At 44.8% G+C, this 19,404-nt stretch overlaps 1 protein-coding gene across 4 annotated transcripts in view; it reads right to left on the bottom strand.

The window, feature by feature from the left end:
* LRRC20 (leucine rich repeat containing 20) overlaps positions 1–19,404 on the bottom strand; it is a 203,602-nt gene that overhangs the window by 89,071 nt on the left and 95,127 nt on the right. For all 4 annotated transcript variants that reach the window (XM_075072648.1, XM_075072647.1, XM_075072646.1 and 1 more), the window contains one exon: positions 13,074–13,241. In XM_075072648.1, coding sequence (XP_074928749.1) covers positions 13,074–13,241 — 168 coding nt within the window. The remainder of the gene's footprint in view (positions 1–13,073; positions 13,242–19,404) is intronic.

Raw genomic sequence — 19,404 nt, 5'->3', positions numbered from 1 at the left:
TAATCATAGGAATAAGTAGCCAAACAACATTGTTTGCTGTTATCTTTTATTTTATTATGGTATTTACAATAAATGTGACAAATGTCTTGTCCCCTTTAATAAGATCCTGTGAGTTTTTATTGGTATAACATTAGTTTGTATCCTGAAACATAAGGATCGGGGTCAGATTAAGCCCCCTTGTAGTAGTAATAACCATACTAGCCCATCTCTGGTAGCGTCTGCAGATTTTAAACTGTTATTTAATACAAAAAAGTAAGTTTCTAACCCTCATGGTTGCAAAGATGCTGTTCTGAACTGAGGCAGTGCGGAGTCTGCAGACAGACACAACTGCTCTATGCCCTGTGGCGCTGCTGTTGCTATGAATAGACTATACATTCAATGTCTGCTATAAGAGTGAGACTTTTTGTGTGGAATCTTGTACTGTCAGTATAATAAATAACAAATCTAAGCCTGGAAAGTTCTGCTTTTCTATGGAAACTTGAATTCCTGACCTTTTTATGTAAAAGGCTTTTATCACGGTCTGCAAGCCAGCAGCACTTATTTGCTCATGACATTGTCTTCTAAAAATCTGACTAGCTGGCATCCTGGATAATATGCTCAGTGCTGGACTCTTGATTAATGTACTACTGGAAGATGAGTTGTAAAATTGGAAATATAAACCTGTTAGCAACACTTCAGAAAAAGCAATGAAACACTCCATTTACTTCTCTGTAACAGAATGTCCTGAACATCAGGCAAAGGTAAAGTGGCTAGGTCTCAGACAGCTTCTTTATAAGATCTTATCCCATGCAGTCGGGTACTCAGTCACAAAGTATAATCCACCTTATAAAAAGCTAACTCTGATTTATTAGAATTTTATCATCCAGTTCCACAAAACAATACAAAAACAAAAAACCCACTAATAAAATCAATTTCCAATCTCCTTCTAGGTTAAGAGTTAGACATCCTATTTACATTATTGTTTTATGTTTTAAAGGTAACACACTGATTCGGCAAGGCACTTACACATGCTTAATTTTAAGCATATGATTTGTTTCACTGACTTAAAGTTAAGCACATGCCTAAGTGGTTTGCTGAATCAGGACCATATTCTCAAGAGTTAAAAAACCATGGTTCTGATTCTCCTTTCATAACTATTTAGCATCAGAACAATTTTCTTGAGTCCATTGCCCTCATCCTTTCCCCTCGCTCCCTCCCTTTGTCTGTTTGCATCTGCTGGCTGCCCTCTCTCATCAAATTGCCAAGTGTTAAGCTTGTATCTACGCATTGTAATGCACCTCCTCCATCTCACTGGATTTAGCACTTTCCCCTCTGGTGATAGAGGACTGGGGTAAATCAGCTCCCTTCTAGACAGTGTTTCTCTTTCCCCTATGTGTTTACATATCAGTATTTTCAAGACAGGCCGCAGTGCAAGCTTAAGAAAAAAGGAAATAAATTTACAAATACAAAAACAAAGAGGGATACCCTGGGCAGGGGGTGTCCTGCTGTTGGCCCAGACTATTAGCCCTTCCTCTAAACAGGCATTCAATTTTAGTTGTTTCCCCTGTGAGGAGAGGGGGCAGCCTCTCACCCTGGAGAAGCCTATCTCCCTACTGCCACTAGCCATGCAGCAGCTTGTTTCTTCTCCCTCCCCACAAAGGAGGGGTTTTAAAAGATCCCAGGCAGCCTTTAACTGGACTCATGTGTCCCTAATTGACCTGAGGTAAACCCTTCTCAGCTTGTAGACAAAATGGCCTTTACTATTCTAGGGCTAACACAACATTTGAGGAGCAGTGGATGCTGTCTGAGGTTCTCTGCTCAGTGTGCCCTTCAGGTTCCCTACTTTTGACCCTTTGACCTTTACACCTGTCCTTGTTTTCTTTTTTGTTATCCCTCATACACATTTGAGTTCCAGGCTCAGTAGCTCCTCCCCTTAGGCTGGGGGAGGAGCCTTTAGCCTGACTTTGTCACACCACAGACTAGTATGATCCTATTCTTTCTCCTTTCATTTTCTCAAGTCCAACATTTGTTGTATGACAAGCAAACATATTCTAGTGCAATCAAATTTTGTCATTCACAGTAAGTGTAAGTTGGATGCATAGTATTTATTCTGTCTGTGAATCAGAATATACACAAGGCAAGTAGCAATGTTCAGTGATCATTCAAAGTAACATCAAACAATGATACTATTTTATACAAATCTGTCTTTTTGCCATTACTGGCTTGACTCCTCTCACCTACACCAAAATGACACCAGTTTAACTACACTGGCTTCAAGAAGTGACTCCTAATTCTGATTTACACCAGTGCAAGTGAGATGAGAATCAAGTTTTTTATTTTTCCATTTGTTCAGACAAATAAAGGGCCAGGTTCTGCTGGTTTAAATTAGGAGTCACTCCACTCAGATCAGCTTTTCCCCAAAAGTAGCAATCTGTCCTGTGCTTGTGATCAGCAGGCAGTACACCCAGACTTATGAAAATCCAGTTTGCAGCATTCCAGAGAGCAGGAGAGTGGGAGTAAATCATTACATGTACGCATGTGCCTCTATTTCAAAACAGAGTAAGGCTGATCACAGTTCTTTTGGTGGGCTACTGTCCTGCCAGTGTTCATTGACAAGAGACAGAACATGAAGGCTTGGCAATTTAATGACCAGTCTGAATGCCAGTTTGAATGTTTTCTCTTTCTTGGATGAGAGAAGGGCAGGATTAGGTTGACCAGACAGCAAATGTGAAAAATCAGGACAGGGGATGGGGGGTGCGGGTAATAAGAGTCTATATAAGGAAAAGATGCAAAAATCGGGACTGTCCATATAAAATCAGGACATCTGCTTGGATTGGAGAACTTTGGAGACGAGCTGTAGGAAGTGGAGTGGGTGATTCAGTAGGGTGGTTTCTTTCTCTCCAAGTCGGTACTAACCAATCCCTCATCATGGTCTGGTGTGGACTTTTTTTTAACCATGTAGACTTAATATATGCAAGTATCACCAGATAATAAGCAATGTGTTTTTTACTAACACTAAAGAATGTTTCCAATTTCATTTTAACTCAGAATCCAGGGAATTTGAAAAAGGAAGGAAGCTGACACTGTATGAAACGAAAAGAAGCAAAATATTGAATCTAAGACACATTCTTTGTGTTCCTGAGATTTCTTTCAGGTTAAAAGATGCCAAGACCCCAGAGAAAGCAAGACCTGTCAAGTGATGAAGCTTTAGCTTGATGCACTTCTGCAAATCACTGTAGGATTTAACCATGCATTATATAGGCAGCTGATTCACTCAACTCCATGAATCAAAGGCACTTTCACATCTCTTCCACCTTCTGCATTTGTATAGATTAGCTAATTACAAAAGACCCTTCCAGGTGTTTGAAAAACAAATACCAAACCAACAAAGTAAGGAATGAAAAGCTAAGAGTTCTTATGTCCTTTGATCTACGTTTGAGGTGTTCTATGGCTACGCTGCTGTCAGCGGTAATTCTTTGCAGCAGCAGAAGGGACTCAAATATTCTTAGAGTACAGGGTGCACCACTAGTTAAATTTAACTGGAAACATGAATAGGTCCATATTCCACACTGAGAAAAGTGGTTGACTCACTCCTTCATTCAACCTATAAAAATTTCTCCCCCACTGCTGAGTACCCCATCTCATCTAGACAGTAGAGCCCCAGGTTAACACTAGAAACTTTTGCTGGTATAGCAATGTTGGTCAGGGTCTGATTTTGTTATGATGTTTATAGACCAGCAAAAGCCCTACCACAGATGAAGTTAAATTGGCATAAAAGTGCTTTTGCTGGTATAATTTTTTGCTCAGATCTGTCTACACTTTAAAGTTTTGCCAGCATAGCTATGTTGGTTTGGAGTATGAAAAAACCATACATCCAACCAACATAGTTATGGCAGCAAAAGCCCTAATGTTGGAAAAATCCTTTTGCTGCTACAGCTTATTTTGTTTAGGGAACTTGTTGGCTGCATCTCCATTAGGATTATTTACCAGTATAGCTATCCATAAACTCATTTTACTGTCATAGACTATCAGGGTTGGAAAGGACCTAATCTGAGCCAGCTGCTCAAAGCAGGACCAATCCCCAGACAGATTTTTACCCCAGTTCCCTATATGGCCCCCTCAAGGATTGAACTCTCAACATTGGGTTTTAATAGGCCAGTGCTCAAACCACTGAGCTATCCTTCCCCCTAGGGATGAGTCTTAAGTCTGAAATGTAATGACATTTGGACAGGATGACACATTATAATTTTTTAAAGGCATCTGGGTGACAGCTGCTCCAGGGTAATGTGTAACCCTTTCGGTTTGGTATGATCTGCATTTGTATGTATTTTAGGTTTACACTGAAACAAAGTCCAAGCTTTCAACCCATTCCCTCGTGGATGTTTGCCCATATCACACAATAATATATTATATTTTACATGTTCTAAGTGCTGTACAAACACTTAACTCTTTGTGGTGATTCACACCCTAAGGCCCAGAACTGGCCCATTTTGCTAGGCACTATGCAAAACACAGGAAGACACAATTCCTGCCCCGAAGAGTTTATAATCTAGTTTGAAAAAAGATGCAACACATGAGTATAACAAGCAATGGGGGAATGAGGGTAGTTGGGAGGGCAGAGAAGGGTGTCATGATTGCTGCACTAGCTGCATCTTTGTCCCCTCTTCTAGCCTCTCTGAGTGTCCCTCTTCAGATGTCGGGTCTCATGTATGTCTATATCTTTTCTGGGGTGTAATCCCACAATTCTCCCAGTGTCAGACCAGTTCCCAGCCTATGGTACCTGATGTATCAACCATGATATGATTATTCTGCATCAACTCCAGCATCTGTTTCTACATAACCCTATGCTTTCCAAGCTCTTGTCAATTCTTTGTTCTTCTCCTTCATTAAGGAGACTTTCCCTTCATCTGTCTTCTTATCCCTCTTCTGGACTGCAGACATGAGGGATATCTCCCTAAGCTTGGAGATAAGATGTTTTCCACCTTACTTCCACATTGTATAGAACCCCTGTACCAATCCATGGTTGGTGGTGGACTCGGAAGGTAGTGGGGCTGAGAGAAGCAGGGGGTTGGTTAGTAATGGCATGTGCACCTGTGCAAGCCAGTGGTGGGCTGGCGCCCTGGGGAGAGTGGGTGGATAAGGTTGGCAGGGGTGGCGGGGGTCAGGTTCATAATTGCACATGCACCTCTGAAGACTATCTGTACTTTGGAGGATGTTACCCCTGAGGCATGTTGCCAAAAGGCAGAGAAAGCCAATGGGCAGACCAGCAAGATATGTAGTGCTGCTATTTACCAGAAAGTTGCCCCCAGACCAGTCTGTAGGAGTGGAAGGACTACCCTGTTTATATACATGGCCCCAAGAAGGCTTCACTGCCTTACAACGTTTGTGCCAAAATGCAGCAATAGCTTTATTTTAATTTTTTTAAATGACATCTGCAGATCAAATGCACTGCAAAATAAATAGATTTCTGCAGGGATTGCGAACCCAAGAGGTTAACAATGCTGAGGCCAGGTCAACACTCAAAAGTTAGACTGACCCAGCTATGTGGCTAAAGGGTGTGAAAAATCCACACCACTGAGTGATGCAGTTAAGTCGCCCTAACCCCAGCGTAGACTGCTCTAGGTCTACGGCAGAATTCTTCCATTGATCTAACTACACCGATGGGAGAATCCCTCACATTGCTGGAGTGACCATCTATATTGAAATCCATATTGAGACAGCTATGCTGCTGTAGCGCGTCAAGTGTAGACAAGCCCTGAGAATCTGACTGAAAATAGCCATAAACACTTTATAATCGTGATGCATTTTGAAATGTCTCACTTTGGGAAATATACTTCCTAAATGCTAAGGTAGCTAACAACTCAGGGAATTGCTCAAACTGTGAAGCAAAATATTTGTATTGCCTTTTCTCTCTCAGTATCTGCTGTTTCAATAAACATGTCTGCACTACAATGTATTTGATTTTTAACCTCTATGGTGCTGCTAGCTTGAGCGAGGATGGGATGTGGGGGAGCAGGGAGCATTGGTCATCCACTGTGGAGAGAGGGAGAGAGAAAGAATGCTAAGAAGCACAGGAAATTGGGTGGGGGGGTGGCAGTTTGGCTGATGCCTGTGGGATTTCAGAGAAACAACATCAGAGGAGATTAAATTCTCTGCGGTGGGAACCATTTTCAGCATGTGGTAGGGTGGGCATGGAGAAATAAAAGCCAAGCAGGCTCAGAAAAGCTCCCAGCTCACATCTGTCCAAGTCAACAGTGGCCTTGGGGTTCCCAGAACAAAAGTTGTTGCTACTCCCTTATGCTGTTGTACTGCAGCAAAGCATGTAATACTGGCAGGACAGGTCTTCTCATGCTGGGTGTTTGCTTGGGTTCTGGGAGCCACCCCCAACATTCTCTCCCCCTCGGGCTCTTGCATAGGGAAGACATCCTGACTTTCTGGGAATCTCCTCCATCCTTGAATCCTGTTGGGGCTCAGGGGCCACAGCCTCTTGGATGCCACTGGTGCTCTCCAGGAAATACCTGGGTTTGGTAGTAGCCTCCCTGGCCATAATCCAGTCCAGCTCACAATAGTAGGGGCAGGAACTTGCAGTGTTGCCAATGGTCTTGTTGCTGTTCTTGTTGTTTTTTTTAATTCTGCCAGAGCTTCTTTCCTTTTCTGCACCACTGCAACTTGTCCAAGGAGTGACCCGTCTCTGTGAGCAGCTTTGATATATCCTGTTATATCTTGGCATTCTAGTGGGTGCTTTTAAGGCAGGATTGGACTGTCTTCTCTTCCCAGATCTCAAGGGAATTCATGATCTCTGCATGGCTCCATGCAGAAACACGAGACATGGCTGTTATAATGCTGAGAAGGATATCTGACTCCAGGACCACGTACTCACAAATGTGGGATACCTAGCTGCATGCCCAGCATTTAAATGGAGAGATAATATCCAGTCAATAGGGCCCCAGAGCAATAGAAGGCATACAGGTAAACAGACAAGTCAGTCCAGTTGTGAGACAACGGATGTGAGATAGCAGTCAGAGGACTGCCAGAAGTGAAAAAGTCAATCTGAAATACAAATGCATCCACACAAAGCTTTTTTCTAGACTAACTCAGCTCAAAATGGATTTAATCCGCTTTCATAGCAGACTATCCAATTCACAAACAGTCACTAGATAATTTAAAAAAATAATAATTGTATCATTTGGACACAAGGCAGTTTAATATGAAAAAAAAAAAACAAACACCTTCCCCTGTATGCAAATCCTTAGTTTTCTGGTGTGCCAGCTAACTTAAAACATAGTGAAAAAAACAGAACTATTAGTTAAAGTAGAATAGGTTTCCAACCTTCTTTTAAATTGTGTTTTTACACAACAGGGGTCTCTTTTTTGCAGTTTAATCTTGTACTGCCAAAAACATTACTCAAACCATATACAATTTTCTTTAAAAAAAATTAGACTTCTGCTATTTCTTCTTGTATTATTGCAGCAGAGTAAGTACATATAAGAAAGCTCACATGAAAAAATGAATTTCTGATGTGAAGTGTGGAAAATAACTCTGAAGGGATTCAGAACTTGGCACTATTATCACACTCTGAATCTGAGTCAAACAAGCAACAAGGAAAAAAAACTCTGCAATGATCTTTTTCCCTCCTATAATTGGTAGGAAGAGGAGGAGGAAGGAGTTATTCCCTTGCCTTCCTTTCTTATAAGCAATTTCAGACATTGTCTCCCACCATCCCCTTTCAAAACATGCTTCTCTTTATCAGCTATTTATGTATCAGGACAAGCTTTTAATTGGCTTACTGTCTGGCCAGCAGCCTAAACACTCTAACTGGGCCAATTATCAATGCCTTATAGTGTACAATTGATTTTTCCCAGAGAGGTTTTGTCTAGTGTGATCAAATGAAAAGGGTATTATCTTTTACCCAGTCTTTCTTGCTCTGTGCTACCTTACCAGAGCGACCAGAAAAGGATTTTCTTGGGTCAAAACTAAAATCCAATTAAAATAAACCATGTGCAAAACACGGGGGGAAATAAAGCATAAACTGTCATTTTCGCCATCCATCTTAGCTGCCTTGCATAGAGCACATGTCCTAACAGAAACCTACTGATTAATTCTGTTAGACAGGATCAGTGAAATGGCAGATTCTAGCATCCCTTGCACTTCATGTAAGGCACTACCGAGACTGCCTACTTGTGAAGCTTTCAAGACAGAAAAAGCTAATTGCCTGAAAACAACTAAACTTACCAGCTCCCTGGCCAGGCTGGATGTTCATCTCATATAGTTAGTTATCACAGGCTAGGGCTTGCCAGAAAGAAAAAGAAGCTTTAAGAAACTGCACATCACATGATTAGATGCACTGCTGAGAGCAGAGCCGTAACTAAGTATTTTTGCACCTGAAGCAAGAACATAAAATTGCGTCCTCTCCCAGGGCCGGCTCTTCGGCAGCTGTGGTAATAGCCTACTGTCCCAGATCTGGACTTTAGCGTCCAAAATCTGGGTGCTTACCTGAAACTCCCCCAAGCTCACTACCAGCTTGGATATTCTCGCTGCCACCAGGTCAGGAATTTATAGGGCCTGACCCCCCTTTCCTCTCTCTGGTGTCCCCAACCCTTCTTGGGGACCCCAGGACTCCCATCCCTTGGAGTCTCAGAAGCAGGAGAGATAAACCCCTTCCCCATCCTTCCAGGCTTCCTCCTGGTCTAGCTTGCGCGTACCAAGAAACCTGTTTTTCTGCTTCCCAAGAGATAAGCGTTCATTCCCTCAGGACAATTAAGATGCAAAATACCACAGCTTGGCTTTGCCTTTCCTTCCTGTCTTCCCGTGAGGAGACAGCTACTGGTACAGAAATCCTATCCTTTACCTCACTAGGAAAAGAAACTCCCACCAGTTTCAAAAAACTTTATAAAAAAGAAAGAAATACCAAACAATAATCTTGCATTAAGAAACTCCAATACAGGCTCTTGCTTATAAGAAAATTGAATAAACAGTCTGATTTAAAAGATAGCCCGATTAAACCAGTCCAACAAATCAACATACATTAAATACAACACAAAGCTCATCATAGCCGAATTACTTTGCTTTCCTTTGTACTCACAATGTTTAGGAGAAACTTTGAGATAAGATGGAGTTAGAAGAAAGCTTGTCCCTCACAGCCGAGGGAAGCAACAAAGACACAGCAATCCACATCTGTACATACAACACAAAGCTCTTCATAGCCGAATTACTTTGCTTTCCTTTGTACTCACAGACTTTTAGTAGAATATTTGAGATAAGAGGGAGTTAGAAGGAAACTTGTTTACCCATAGCCGAGAAAACAAACAAAAGACCCCGAGTATACAAATTCCCGCCCCTGACTTTAAACAATCCAGTTCTCTGATTGGTCCTCTGGTCAGGTGTTTGGTTACCCTTTCCAGGTAAAAGAAACTTAACCCTTACCTTACCTATCTACTTATGACAGCAGCAATTCAGCGGCAGGTCCCTCAGTCCCTCTCGGAGGGAAGGTTCTGACACCAAATTGCCACCGAAGAATTAATGAAGGGGCAGTGGTAGAACCTGTGATTTTGGAGGGTCAGCTCATGATTTTTGACTGCTTGGGCTGGTAATGCTGCTTCAAAGAAGTCTTTGGTTCGAGTTCAGTTCCAATCCAGAGAGGGACACACAGGTTAAGAGAGGTGGGAGGTGCTGGATATCAGCAGTGGCCACTAGGGATTAGCAAGTGTCCTGAGAATGCTGGGAGTTCAGATCTGCAGGGCAGGATCAGGGGTGGCAGATTTGTAGAAATTTTGGTGGTGACCAGAACCCACCCCGCCCAAGGCTCTGGGAGGGAGTTTGGGTGAGGGAGGAGGTCTGGGGTTCAGGCCCTAGGCTGGGGCAGGGGATTGGGGTGAAGGTTCTGGGAGGGAGTTTGGGGATAGAAGGGGGTGCAGTGGGAGGGAGTGCAGGTTCTGAGTGGGAGTTTGGGGAAGGGAGGGGTGCAGAGGGATGGGGGGCAGGAGTGAGGGCTGTGGGTTGTGGCTGCAGACAAGGGGTTTAGAGTGTGGGGGGGCTCAGGGCAAGAATCGGGGTGAAGGCTCTGTCTGGGACTGGGGATGAGGTGTTTGGGGTACTGGAGGGGCTCAGGGCACGGGCAGAGGGTTAGAGTGTGGGGGGTGAGGCTCTGTCTGGGACTGGGGATGAGGTGTCTGGGGTGCTGGAGAGGCTTAGGGCTCAGGCAGAGGGTCAGGGTGTGGGGGGATGAGGTCTCTCGCTGGGATTGGGGATAATGGGTTTGGGGTGCTGGAGGGGCTCAGGGCTTGGGCAGAGGTTTGAGGGTGCGGTGGGGGGTGAAAGCTCTGACTGGGGGGTGTGGGCTCGTGGGTGAGGCAGGGCTGGGGATGAGTTTAGGGTGCAGGCAGGCTGCTCCGGGACGGGAGCCAGAGAAGAGGACTTCCCTCCGCCCTTTCCCTGCCAGCAGCAGTGAGCTCTGGGGGAGGACTCCCCCTTTCCTTCCCCTCCAGCAACACACTCACCCACACTACTGTCACTGCATGTGCTCCTAGGGCCCCTCTCAGGTCCAGGAATCTCCCCCGCCTCCCCCGTGGTGGGTGCCGGCGGGTGCTGCGTGCGCCTCCTCCCCTGCTGTTGCTCCTGACTGTAGGCTCACTGGGGATGAGGGATGGGGCTGCCTCCTTGCCCAGCATGGGGCAGGAGTGGTGACTGCGGGCAGGGAGGCCCTGTGTTGCTGGAGGGTCCCATTGGAAAATGAAAGGGTCTGAGGGGGAAGGGTAGCCCCAGTCAGTCTGCCCTGGCAGTGACTGGGGGGCACTAGGACCCTGAGGCAGCAGTAGTTGCAGGGAGGCAGCATGGAGCTGCTCTCCGGGCTAGGGGAAGCAAGGCGGGGGCGGGGAGGGCAGCAGGTGGGGCTGCGGGGAGATCACCTCGGTTATAGATATCTCTGTGCCAGCTGCTTTTTTTTCCTCCACCGCTTTCTGCGCCTGAGGCAAGTGCCTCACCCGCCTCACCCTTGTTACGGCACTGGCTGAGAGGTCACTAAACTGAGTTGCTCCCTGTTGCTCTTCCCCGAGATTCCACATTCATATTAGACCCACAGGGTACCCCTGATTTTCAGCCCACTGGGTACTGTTCTTCCAGCACAGATGATAGGACAATTGGACCTTGTCAATGCTTCTCCTTATCTGCCTGCAGAGACTGTAATTGGAGAACATTTAGCAAAATTGAGCACAAAAAGGCATTGAAGCTGGGAGACCATGCATATGTGAAAATGAACTCTGGCATGTTTAAAGGGCACAGATTCATTTAGCAGCATGTGACTGGGGTAATTTACTTCAGCAGAAGATCCTTGAAATTATAGCTCTCCGATAGGTGAAGTGTGGAGTGCAGGACCACTCCTGAGAGCTACAAGTGTTTTTAATCAGTTACAAATGCCACCTAGTTAATTTGACCTGAAGAACAGCTCTCCATAAGTTTGAACACTTGTCTCTCACCAGCAGAAATTAGTCTAATAGAAGATATTACATCACGCACCTTGTCTACTTGGTTAATTAATGTTTTTATTTCTCCATCATGGCTCAGTATTTATTACTATATAAGTATAATGTGCTGTGATGAGTCAGAGAGACAATATATAACAGATTCTGCTCTTACATAATGTCCTTTAATGCAGAGCATCACCAGACACTTTGTAGAGGTAGTCCAGTCATTCTCTGGAGGGCTCACAGAGCCATAAGTTCCCCCATTTTATTCTACCTCAGAGACCTCAAGTTATAGCAACTTTCACTCCAACAGAGGGGCCAGCAGTGGCTTGCTCCAGAACTCATCAAAGTTACTCTTTATCCAAAGGGACTGTGAGGGAGAAAATCCTATCTCCCCATTCCAGGGCTGACAGAAAATAGGGGAATCTTCAGAACACTGTGGCAAAAGCAAAAAGGAGGAAAGACATTAAGATGATGTTTTTCAAAGCTGCCTAGAGGATTTGGATACCAATTAGGAATTGGCTATCCACGTCCCTTAAGTGGCTTTGAAAATCTAAACCTAAAAACCTCAGTGGAGCCACTTCTGGAAGGAGGTGAGAAATGCTAGTGAAACAAAGACGGATTTGGCAAAAAAGGAAAAGGTTGTTAAGTGAAAAGAGAAATGTTCTAGGCTGAATTATGTACATACAAGAGTTATGCGAGGACTGCCATGAAATGGTATTTCCCAGCAGGATAGGCAGTTTAAAGAAAAATATTACTTTGCCATTTGATGGTACTGGAAATCAGACTGTCAAAGCTGTTGTAATGCTGATTTATTTTAATAAATGTAACAGCTTGTTCAACCACCCTTATGTTAATACTTAAAAAAATACGACATTTCTTAAGCAACTTGAAAGTCAGTCGTTTCCATTGCCTTCTACACCCTCCTTTTCTTTGTAGCTGGAGAAGGGGTCTCAACATTTTTTTCTGTTGTAGCATGGGATCATGCAGTAGGGAAAATGTTGAGAATCACTGCTACAAAGAATACAAAAATGGTACGTCAAATTTTGATCTACTATGAATTCTTTAATGCTGAAAGCCTGTAGACTGAGAAGTGCTGGTACACACAATAAATATGAAACAGAATAGTATTAAATTGAAAACTCTAAGTTATACCATTCCATTCAGCTTTAAAAAGAGTCGCTGTGAGTTGTAGTGATACCTTCGTCATTTATCACAAAGTCCTCTGCCAGTAAATCAGATCTTTGTTATTAAGCTTTCATCTGCTTCTGTTGCTTATTCATAGAGTCAGTGACCTTAACTAGCTCAAACATAATATCAGCCGGGACATCTCCATTTCTAATTTACTGTGTCTGTATTTGGCCCATAACCCTCTGTATGTGGCATGACATTTGGTTGCTTTGAAGATGATTATGATGAAACAAAATGAGACCTGTGACTTGATGCCAGACAAACTGCTGGAGTAAGTAGCAGATAATTATTTAAGAAACAAAATCCTGTTCTGATTCAAACTCCCTTAATATTAAACATGAGGAAAATGACTACAAAACAAAATGCTGTCCATGAGCTGTCAGCTGGTCTATTGTTATCTAACATAAAGGCACTTGATTCTCACACACTCTCCTGTTCGGTTACCTGTAATCTCATTCTCTTCAAGGTTGATGGTTTCAAGAGCCTTCAAGGTAGTCAACTGCTCAGGAAAGTGTCGAAACTTGTTCCTGGACAAGTTGATGATTTTCAGATGTAACAGGGTTCTCATCTCTTCAGGCAGGCGATGCAGGTAATTCCCTTCCAGGTTGAGTTCTGCGGTTTGGGTGGGAATAGGGGCACAGGAGAGACAAAGTGACATCATGAAAACTTAAAAACCCCACAACCCACCATTGCTGCTGCTTCTGCAATTTCTTAGTGACAAGGGAGAAGGGAAAACATAATTTTTGTCTGAAAAAAAACCAAATCCATCCTTTATTAGTCTATTATATATGTGGCCTAATCCATGGTACAACTACATTCTTTTGGGCTAAATTGTGGCTTTTAGCCAACCACACCCTTACGTTGTGAGAGGTACAGAGCTGCACTACCCCAGGGTAAGCACTAGGGAGCATTAAGGCTCAAAGAGGCAGGTTGTGTCACTGAGTGCTCCTCTTGCATGGGGGAAATAATCTGGGACTCCCTTTGTGAGGCATGCAGCATACTCTCCTCAGCACAGCATAGCCAGCCAGGGGAGCTATGCCTCTGATATCACCACCACATTTCTCCCACATTCCTTTTGAAGGACAGTTCCTAGAGAGGAGCAGCCCTTCTGCTTGTTTGGTGACTGGGCTATGCAAAGGAGAGTTCTCTTACTCCTGACTTCACCACTTTGTGTCCATGTAGGTGCTGGTCACTTTTTGAAATCTAGTGAGCAACTGCAAACAGGCTTCTCATTAAGGGGCTTGTTCTGCCACTCTTCCCCCACCATGTCACAATGAGCAGTACCTTATTTCACGTGCAGTGCCACAGATTTCAGTGAGGTTACTTGTGGAGTGAGACATTCATTGCAAATAAAGGGAACAGAATCAGTCCCTAACAGATTCCCTCACTAGAAATCCTTCTTCTATAACTTCATAACAATTTCACCATGGAACAGCATAAATTCCTAGGCATTAAGAGGAGACTAATGCTCTGAAAGATCTGATAGTCTCAGTGATAACAATTTCCAAAAAAGAACGTTATTAAGCTGCAGTTAAAGATGAGAGTAAATATCTGTGATTTAAGGATAAAGTGCCTCGCCAGAACATTGGGTAATTATCAGAAACAACAATTAGTACCCAGAAAATCCAGAATTATTGATAAGCTTATCAGATATTTGTACATTTGACAGCATGAAAATGCTCCTCACCTCATTCTCTTTGCCAGTCAGAGCAATATGGTAAAAGACTATTTAAATAAATTACAGAAACTAGTTTGATGTTGATGGTGTTTTCCTAAGGGGAATTAGAGGGAGTGCAGGTAGCACTGCCTATTGTTCATGGTGCCATTATAGGATCCTGTTTTCGGTTACTTATACCTTGCAAAACTTTAACTACTTGGGTTAAAATTTTCCATGTTGAGCATCTGCCTGTGATGGTGATACAAACCCCACACTGGACAACAGGGGGTTAAGGAGGACTTCTGGGCCCAGGTGGCCCTGCCCTGCCCCATCTGCAAAGCCTGCACTAGCTGGAGGTGGAGATTAAAACTGGAAGCAGAGCTGCTGAGAGGAGGCAGGCAGTGGAAGGGAATAGACCCTCTGCTCTGAGCTCTGGGGAAATACAGCCCAGAAGCTCTCATTGCCTGAGACCTGCAACACAGACCTGATAAAGCGTGCAAAGGAGAGACTGGTGATTGATTGTGAAGGTCAGAAACTTTATTTGTGATTCTTTAATTTACCCGGTGGGGGCAAAGGGGATTTAGGTAGGAAGTGATCCTAGCAAGCAGCTGCTTAGCACCCCAAGGTGCAGAACTTAGCTGCCTACCATTAGGCTTTGGATCAGAGCCTGGTGGAAAGGATGGGCTCAGGCTCCCCTACCAACTCCACAAGATGTGACAACAATAGGAGCCTTTCCCTGTGTGGAGAATCCAGTTAGGCAAGACCCTGACTGTTCAAGAGCCAGACTCACAGTTTCTGAACTCCGATGAAAGCCCTGAAGCCCTCTGGGTGCTGAAAGAATTCCCTGTGATTGGTCTTTATTTTGGGATATCCCAAAATGGATGGACTGGAACATGTAACGCAGTCAGTGGGGCTGAGACACAAAAGAAGGGACAGACCCCAAAAGACAGAATTGTAACTGAAAAGCGGGGGCATCAGGGAGGAGCACAACCTGCTGCACCCCTGCCTGATCACTAGGCAGCACTGGTGCTGAGTGTTCCCATTTACAACTCGTCCCACCTCTGTTAAAGGGAGGGAGAGAAAAAAACACAACAAAAAAGTTTTCCTCATCAGTCAGACAAAGGTAACAAAAAGATGGAAATGGAGGCATTGTTAAAGTGGGTAACTATAACCTGTAGCAACACCAGTTGTTGCTGCAGATGAGCGCCCAGCAGCAGCAACAAGCAATACAACAGCAACAGCAGCAGCTCGTTTGAGAGCTGGTAGCACAACAAGAACAGCAACAGCATCTTATTCAGCAGTGCTGATGCTCATAGAGCCCCAAGGGAGCAGCAAGTCCTACTGTGGGAGCACCTAATCCAATCCCAACTACTACGATGTTGGCAAAGCTTACCAAGATGGAACTGGAAGATGATCCTGAGGCATTTTTGGTTATTTTTGAACAAGTGGCAAACCCACTGGCCGCCGGAACACTGGGCCATTCTGCTGGCCTCATACTTGACAGGGACATCCCAGACTGTATGAAGGGGACTAGACCTAGTCAATTCGCAAGACTATGCTCACATTCAAAGTCAACATTTTGGATGATCTGGACATCACAGCTGAAATGTGTCACAGTGTGATGAGGCAGCTGCTCCTCACTGGCAGAAAAGAGGTTAAAAGCAGCCCTAGGGAGGCTGCACCAAAGGCGGCTAATTAGAGACAGGATGAAGGGAGCAGCCAATCAGGACCAAGTAGCTCCATATAAAAAGGGAGCTGCAGGGTAGAGGAAGGCAGTTCTCTGCTGGGAGCCCAGGGAGGAAGGACTGTGGCTCTGGAGCGATGAGAGAACTGGCAGCACCCTGGACAGAGCAGTGCTGCTAGCAGGAACCAGGAAAGTGGGAGACAGCTCCTGGATGGCTGCTGGAGTTTGCAGGCTGAGGACCTGAGGCAAGGGCAAAGAGGATGCTGGGGACACGAGGAAGTGGCCAAACAACTCACTGCAGTAGTCACTATGGGAAGTGGCCAAACAGCGGACTGCAGGTCCTCCAGAAGGGGGGAGCACAGTGTGTGGCATGGCTGGAGGGCTGTGTTGCTGAAGAGGATGATGTGGTTCTTGGAGAGATATTGGTCCTAGAGCAGGAGAGACGGCAGTGAGGGACCACCTGAAGAGGGCACACCAACACACAGAGCTAATTCCCAAGATAGCCAACAGGAGGCACCACAGTGGTGACTGAACCCCATTACACACAGTCATTCCCACTGAGAGAAATATTCATCAGGGACTGGCTCCAGGTGGTAGCCCATAAACTCAAGGATCACAGCTGCTGCTCACTCCAACCTGAGACATGAGTCAGGATATAGATGCCAGAGTGGGTGGCAACAGAACAGTTTACCGAGATCCTCCCAGCTGAGGGGAATGACTCAGGTTGAAGCATTGATCTGAGATTTTGGCCAAAGTTGTAAATTTAATGGATAATTAATAGTTGCCACCAGACCCCCTTCTGAGACATTGAGGAGTAGTTATGCTGGGATTAGGGGACCAGCCCATCCCAAGGCATAGGCTAGATAAGGAGGCAGGCCTGACTGGATCTGTGGCTCGGACATAGTGTTCCCAATGGCCAGAGAGTACAGCAAGGCCACAGAACCATGGCTCAACCAGGAATGGAAACCTGGAGAATATCTAAACCCACAGAAAGTGTCAACTCTGAAGACCAGACTCCCCCCCGGTGATGAACCAACAACCACCACCACTGAGGAAAGCCGTTTTTCCATGTGGGCAACAAGGTCACGTCTGCTGCGACTGTCCCTTTAAGGAATATGACTACGGACAATCTTAGACAGCTGACACTAGGGCACAAAAATGAGGCCCATCTAAAATAATGGTCCCAGTGAAGGTCAAGGGGGTACAGAAGCCTGGGCTAGTTGACTTAGGGTTCAGCCAGACTTTGATCAGAGAGCAGCTGGTGAGCAAGGAGGGCTCCCCTGGACAAACTGTCTTTCTCCGGTGTGTACATGGAGATATGTGACCCACCGCACCAAGTCTGATTTTTGGAAAGAAATATAGGGGGAACCACCTCTTTGTAAGACTAGTTTCTACCCTGGGATATCCAGTAATCCTGGGCAGGAACTGGAAACACTTATGGAAATTCTAAAAGAGTGGAGCAATCACCTACTTGTGAGAGCCACCCTGCTCCTGGAGGCCAAAGGAACTGATGTGATTGGATGGAACAGAGGACCCCAGGAAAGGGACCTCCCATCAGGTGAGAGGCCCTGCCCCTTCCCCAAAGACTGCTCAGAACCCCCACCCATTGGTTGGAGAGCTCCTAATCAGAGAGGCAGATTTCATAAGGGAACAGGGAGATGATCAGACACTAAGACAAGCTTATGATCAAGTGGAATAGCTAATGATACAGTGGACCCTCAGCTGCTAAAGCGATGGTCCCCCTTTGAACTTAGGTGGGGGAACAGTTATATTGCCTGGAGAGGGATCATTGAACTAAAGAGACAAAAATACGGCTCCTTGTTCCAAGAAGATATCAAAGAGAAGTGTTTTGTCCAGCATCTTTATTAATGATCTGGATGATGAGATCAATTGCACGCTCTGCAAGTTCACAGATGACACTAAGATGGGGGGGAGAGGTAGATATGCTGGAGGGTAGGGATAGGGTCCAGAGTGACCTAGACAAATTGGAGGATTGGGCCAAAAGAAATCTGATGAGGTTCAACAAGGACAAGTGCAGAGTCCTGCACTTAGGAAGGAAGATTCCCATGCACAGGTACAGGCTGGGGACTGACTGGCTAAGCAGCAGTTCTGCAGAAAAGAACCTGGGGATTACAGGATGACTTAGTTGGTGTTGGTCCTACTTTGAGAAGGGGATTAGACTGGATGACCTTCTTAGGTCTCTTCCAACCCTAATCTTCTATGATTCTATTATGGCTCACCTACGTAATCCCATGCAGGGGGCACTTGGGGTTATGAACAGGTAATTAATAGGTTCTGTTGGCCAGTAATGCACACAAAGATCAAGGTTTACTGAATGTCATACCCCAAATGTCAATTTCCAGGACCCAAGAGGACCCAAAAACTCCTCTCAACCTGCTACCTACAGTGGGGGTACCTTTTGAAAGAATAGTGATGGACCTGCTGGGGCTGCTGGAGACAAACATAACAGGGTATGAGCATATCCAGGTGGTTCTGGACTACACAACCTAATAGCCCAAAGCCGTCCCTCTTCTCTCTACGAATGTAGCAAGCATCATGGATTAACTTATGAAGCTGTTGACCTGACCAGGGTACCGAAAGAGAGCCTAACCAGTGAGGAACTAATTTTGTGTCATGCTTGATGAAAGAGCTGTGTGCTCTGTTAAAAGTTAAGACTCTTTAAGAGCATTTGTTTCTCCTTCCTCTCCCAGACAGATGGATTAGTTGAATGGTTCAATCGGATGCTGAAAGAGATGATGAAGAAATTTGTATAATCAGATCTTTGTCACTGGGACCAGTGACTCCCATCACTGCCATTTGGTGTCAGAGACGTTCTGCAGGCATCCACAGAATTCTCCTCATTCAAACTGTTATATGGGAGACAGCCTCAGGGGATTTGAGACTTCCTCCAAGAAGCATGGGAGGAAGAAGGACGAGAGACAATAAATGTGGTGCAATACATACTCCAGTTGTGAGAAAGGCTTAAGAGGACCTTGCAAAAGAAAACTTATTGAAAGCCCAACAAAACCAAGAAAAGGCCTATAACAAAGGGACAGGTCTACAAGAATGTAGACCAGTGGCCAGATACTGCTATTTGTGCAATGTTCAGAGTCAAAATTACTCGCCCAGTGGCAGTGACCATTTGAGGTGGTAAAAAAAGTGGGACTTACTGACTACAAAATCTGATAGCCTAGGAAGAAGGAGGAAATGCAAGTATAAAACACTAACCTTTTGAAAACCTGGAGAGACCAGGAAGAATTCCTAATAACACCCTATCCACCTGAATTATATTGAAATATGGAGATATACCTATCTCATAGAACTGGAAGGGATTCTGAAAGGTCATTGAGTCTAGCCCCCTACCTTCACTAGCTGGACTATTACTGATTGTGCTCCAGATCCCTAGGTGGCCCCTTCAAGGATTAAACTCACAA

The sequence above is a fragment of the Chelonoidis abingdonii genome, chromosome 15 (assembly GCF_003597395.2).
Source record: "Chelonoidis abingdonii isolate Lonesome George chromosome 15, CheloAbing_2.0, whole genome shotgun sequence".
In the NCBI taxonomy this organism is placed as follows: Eukaryota; Metazoa; Chordata; order Testudines; family Testudinidae; genus Chelonoidis; species Chelonoidis abingdonii.
Note: the sequence above shows the minus strand (reverse complement) of the source record. Positions and strands in the feature narration are given on the sequence as shown.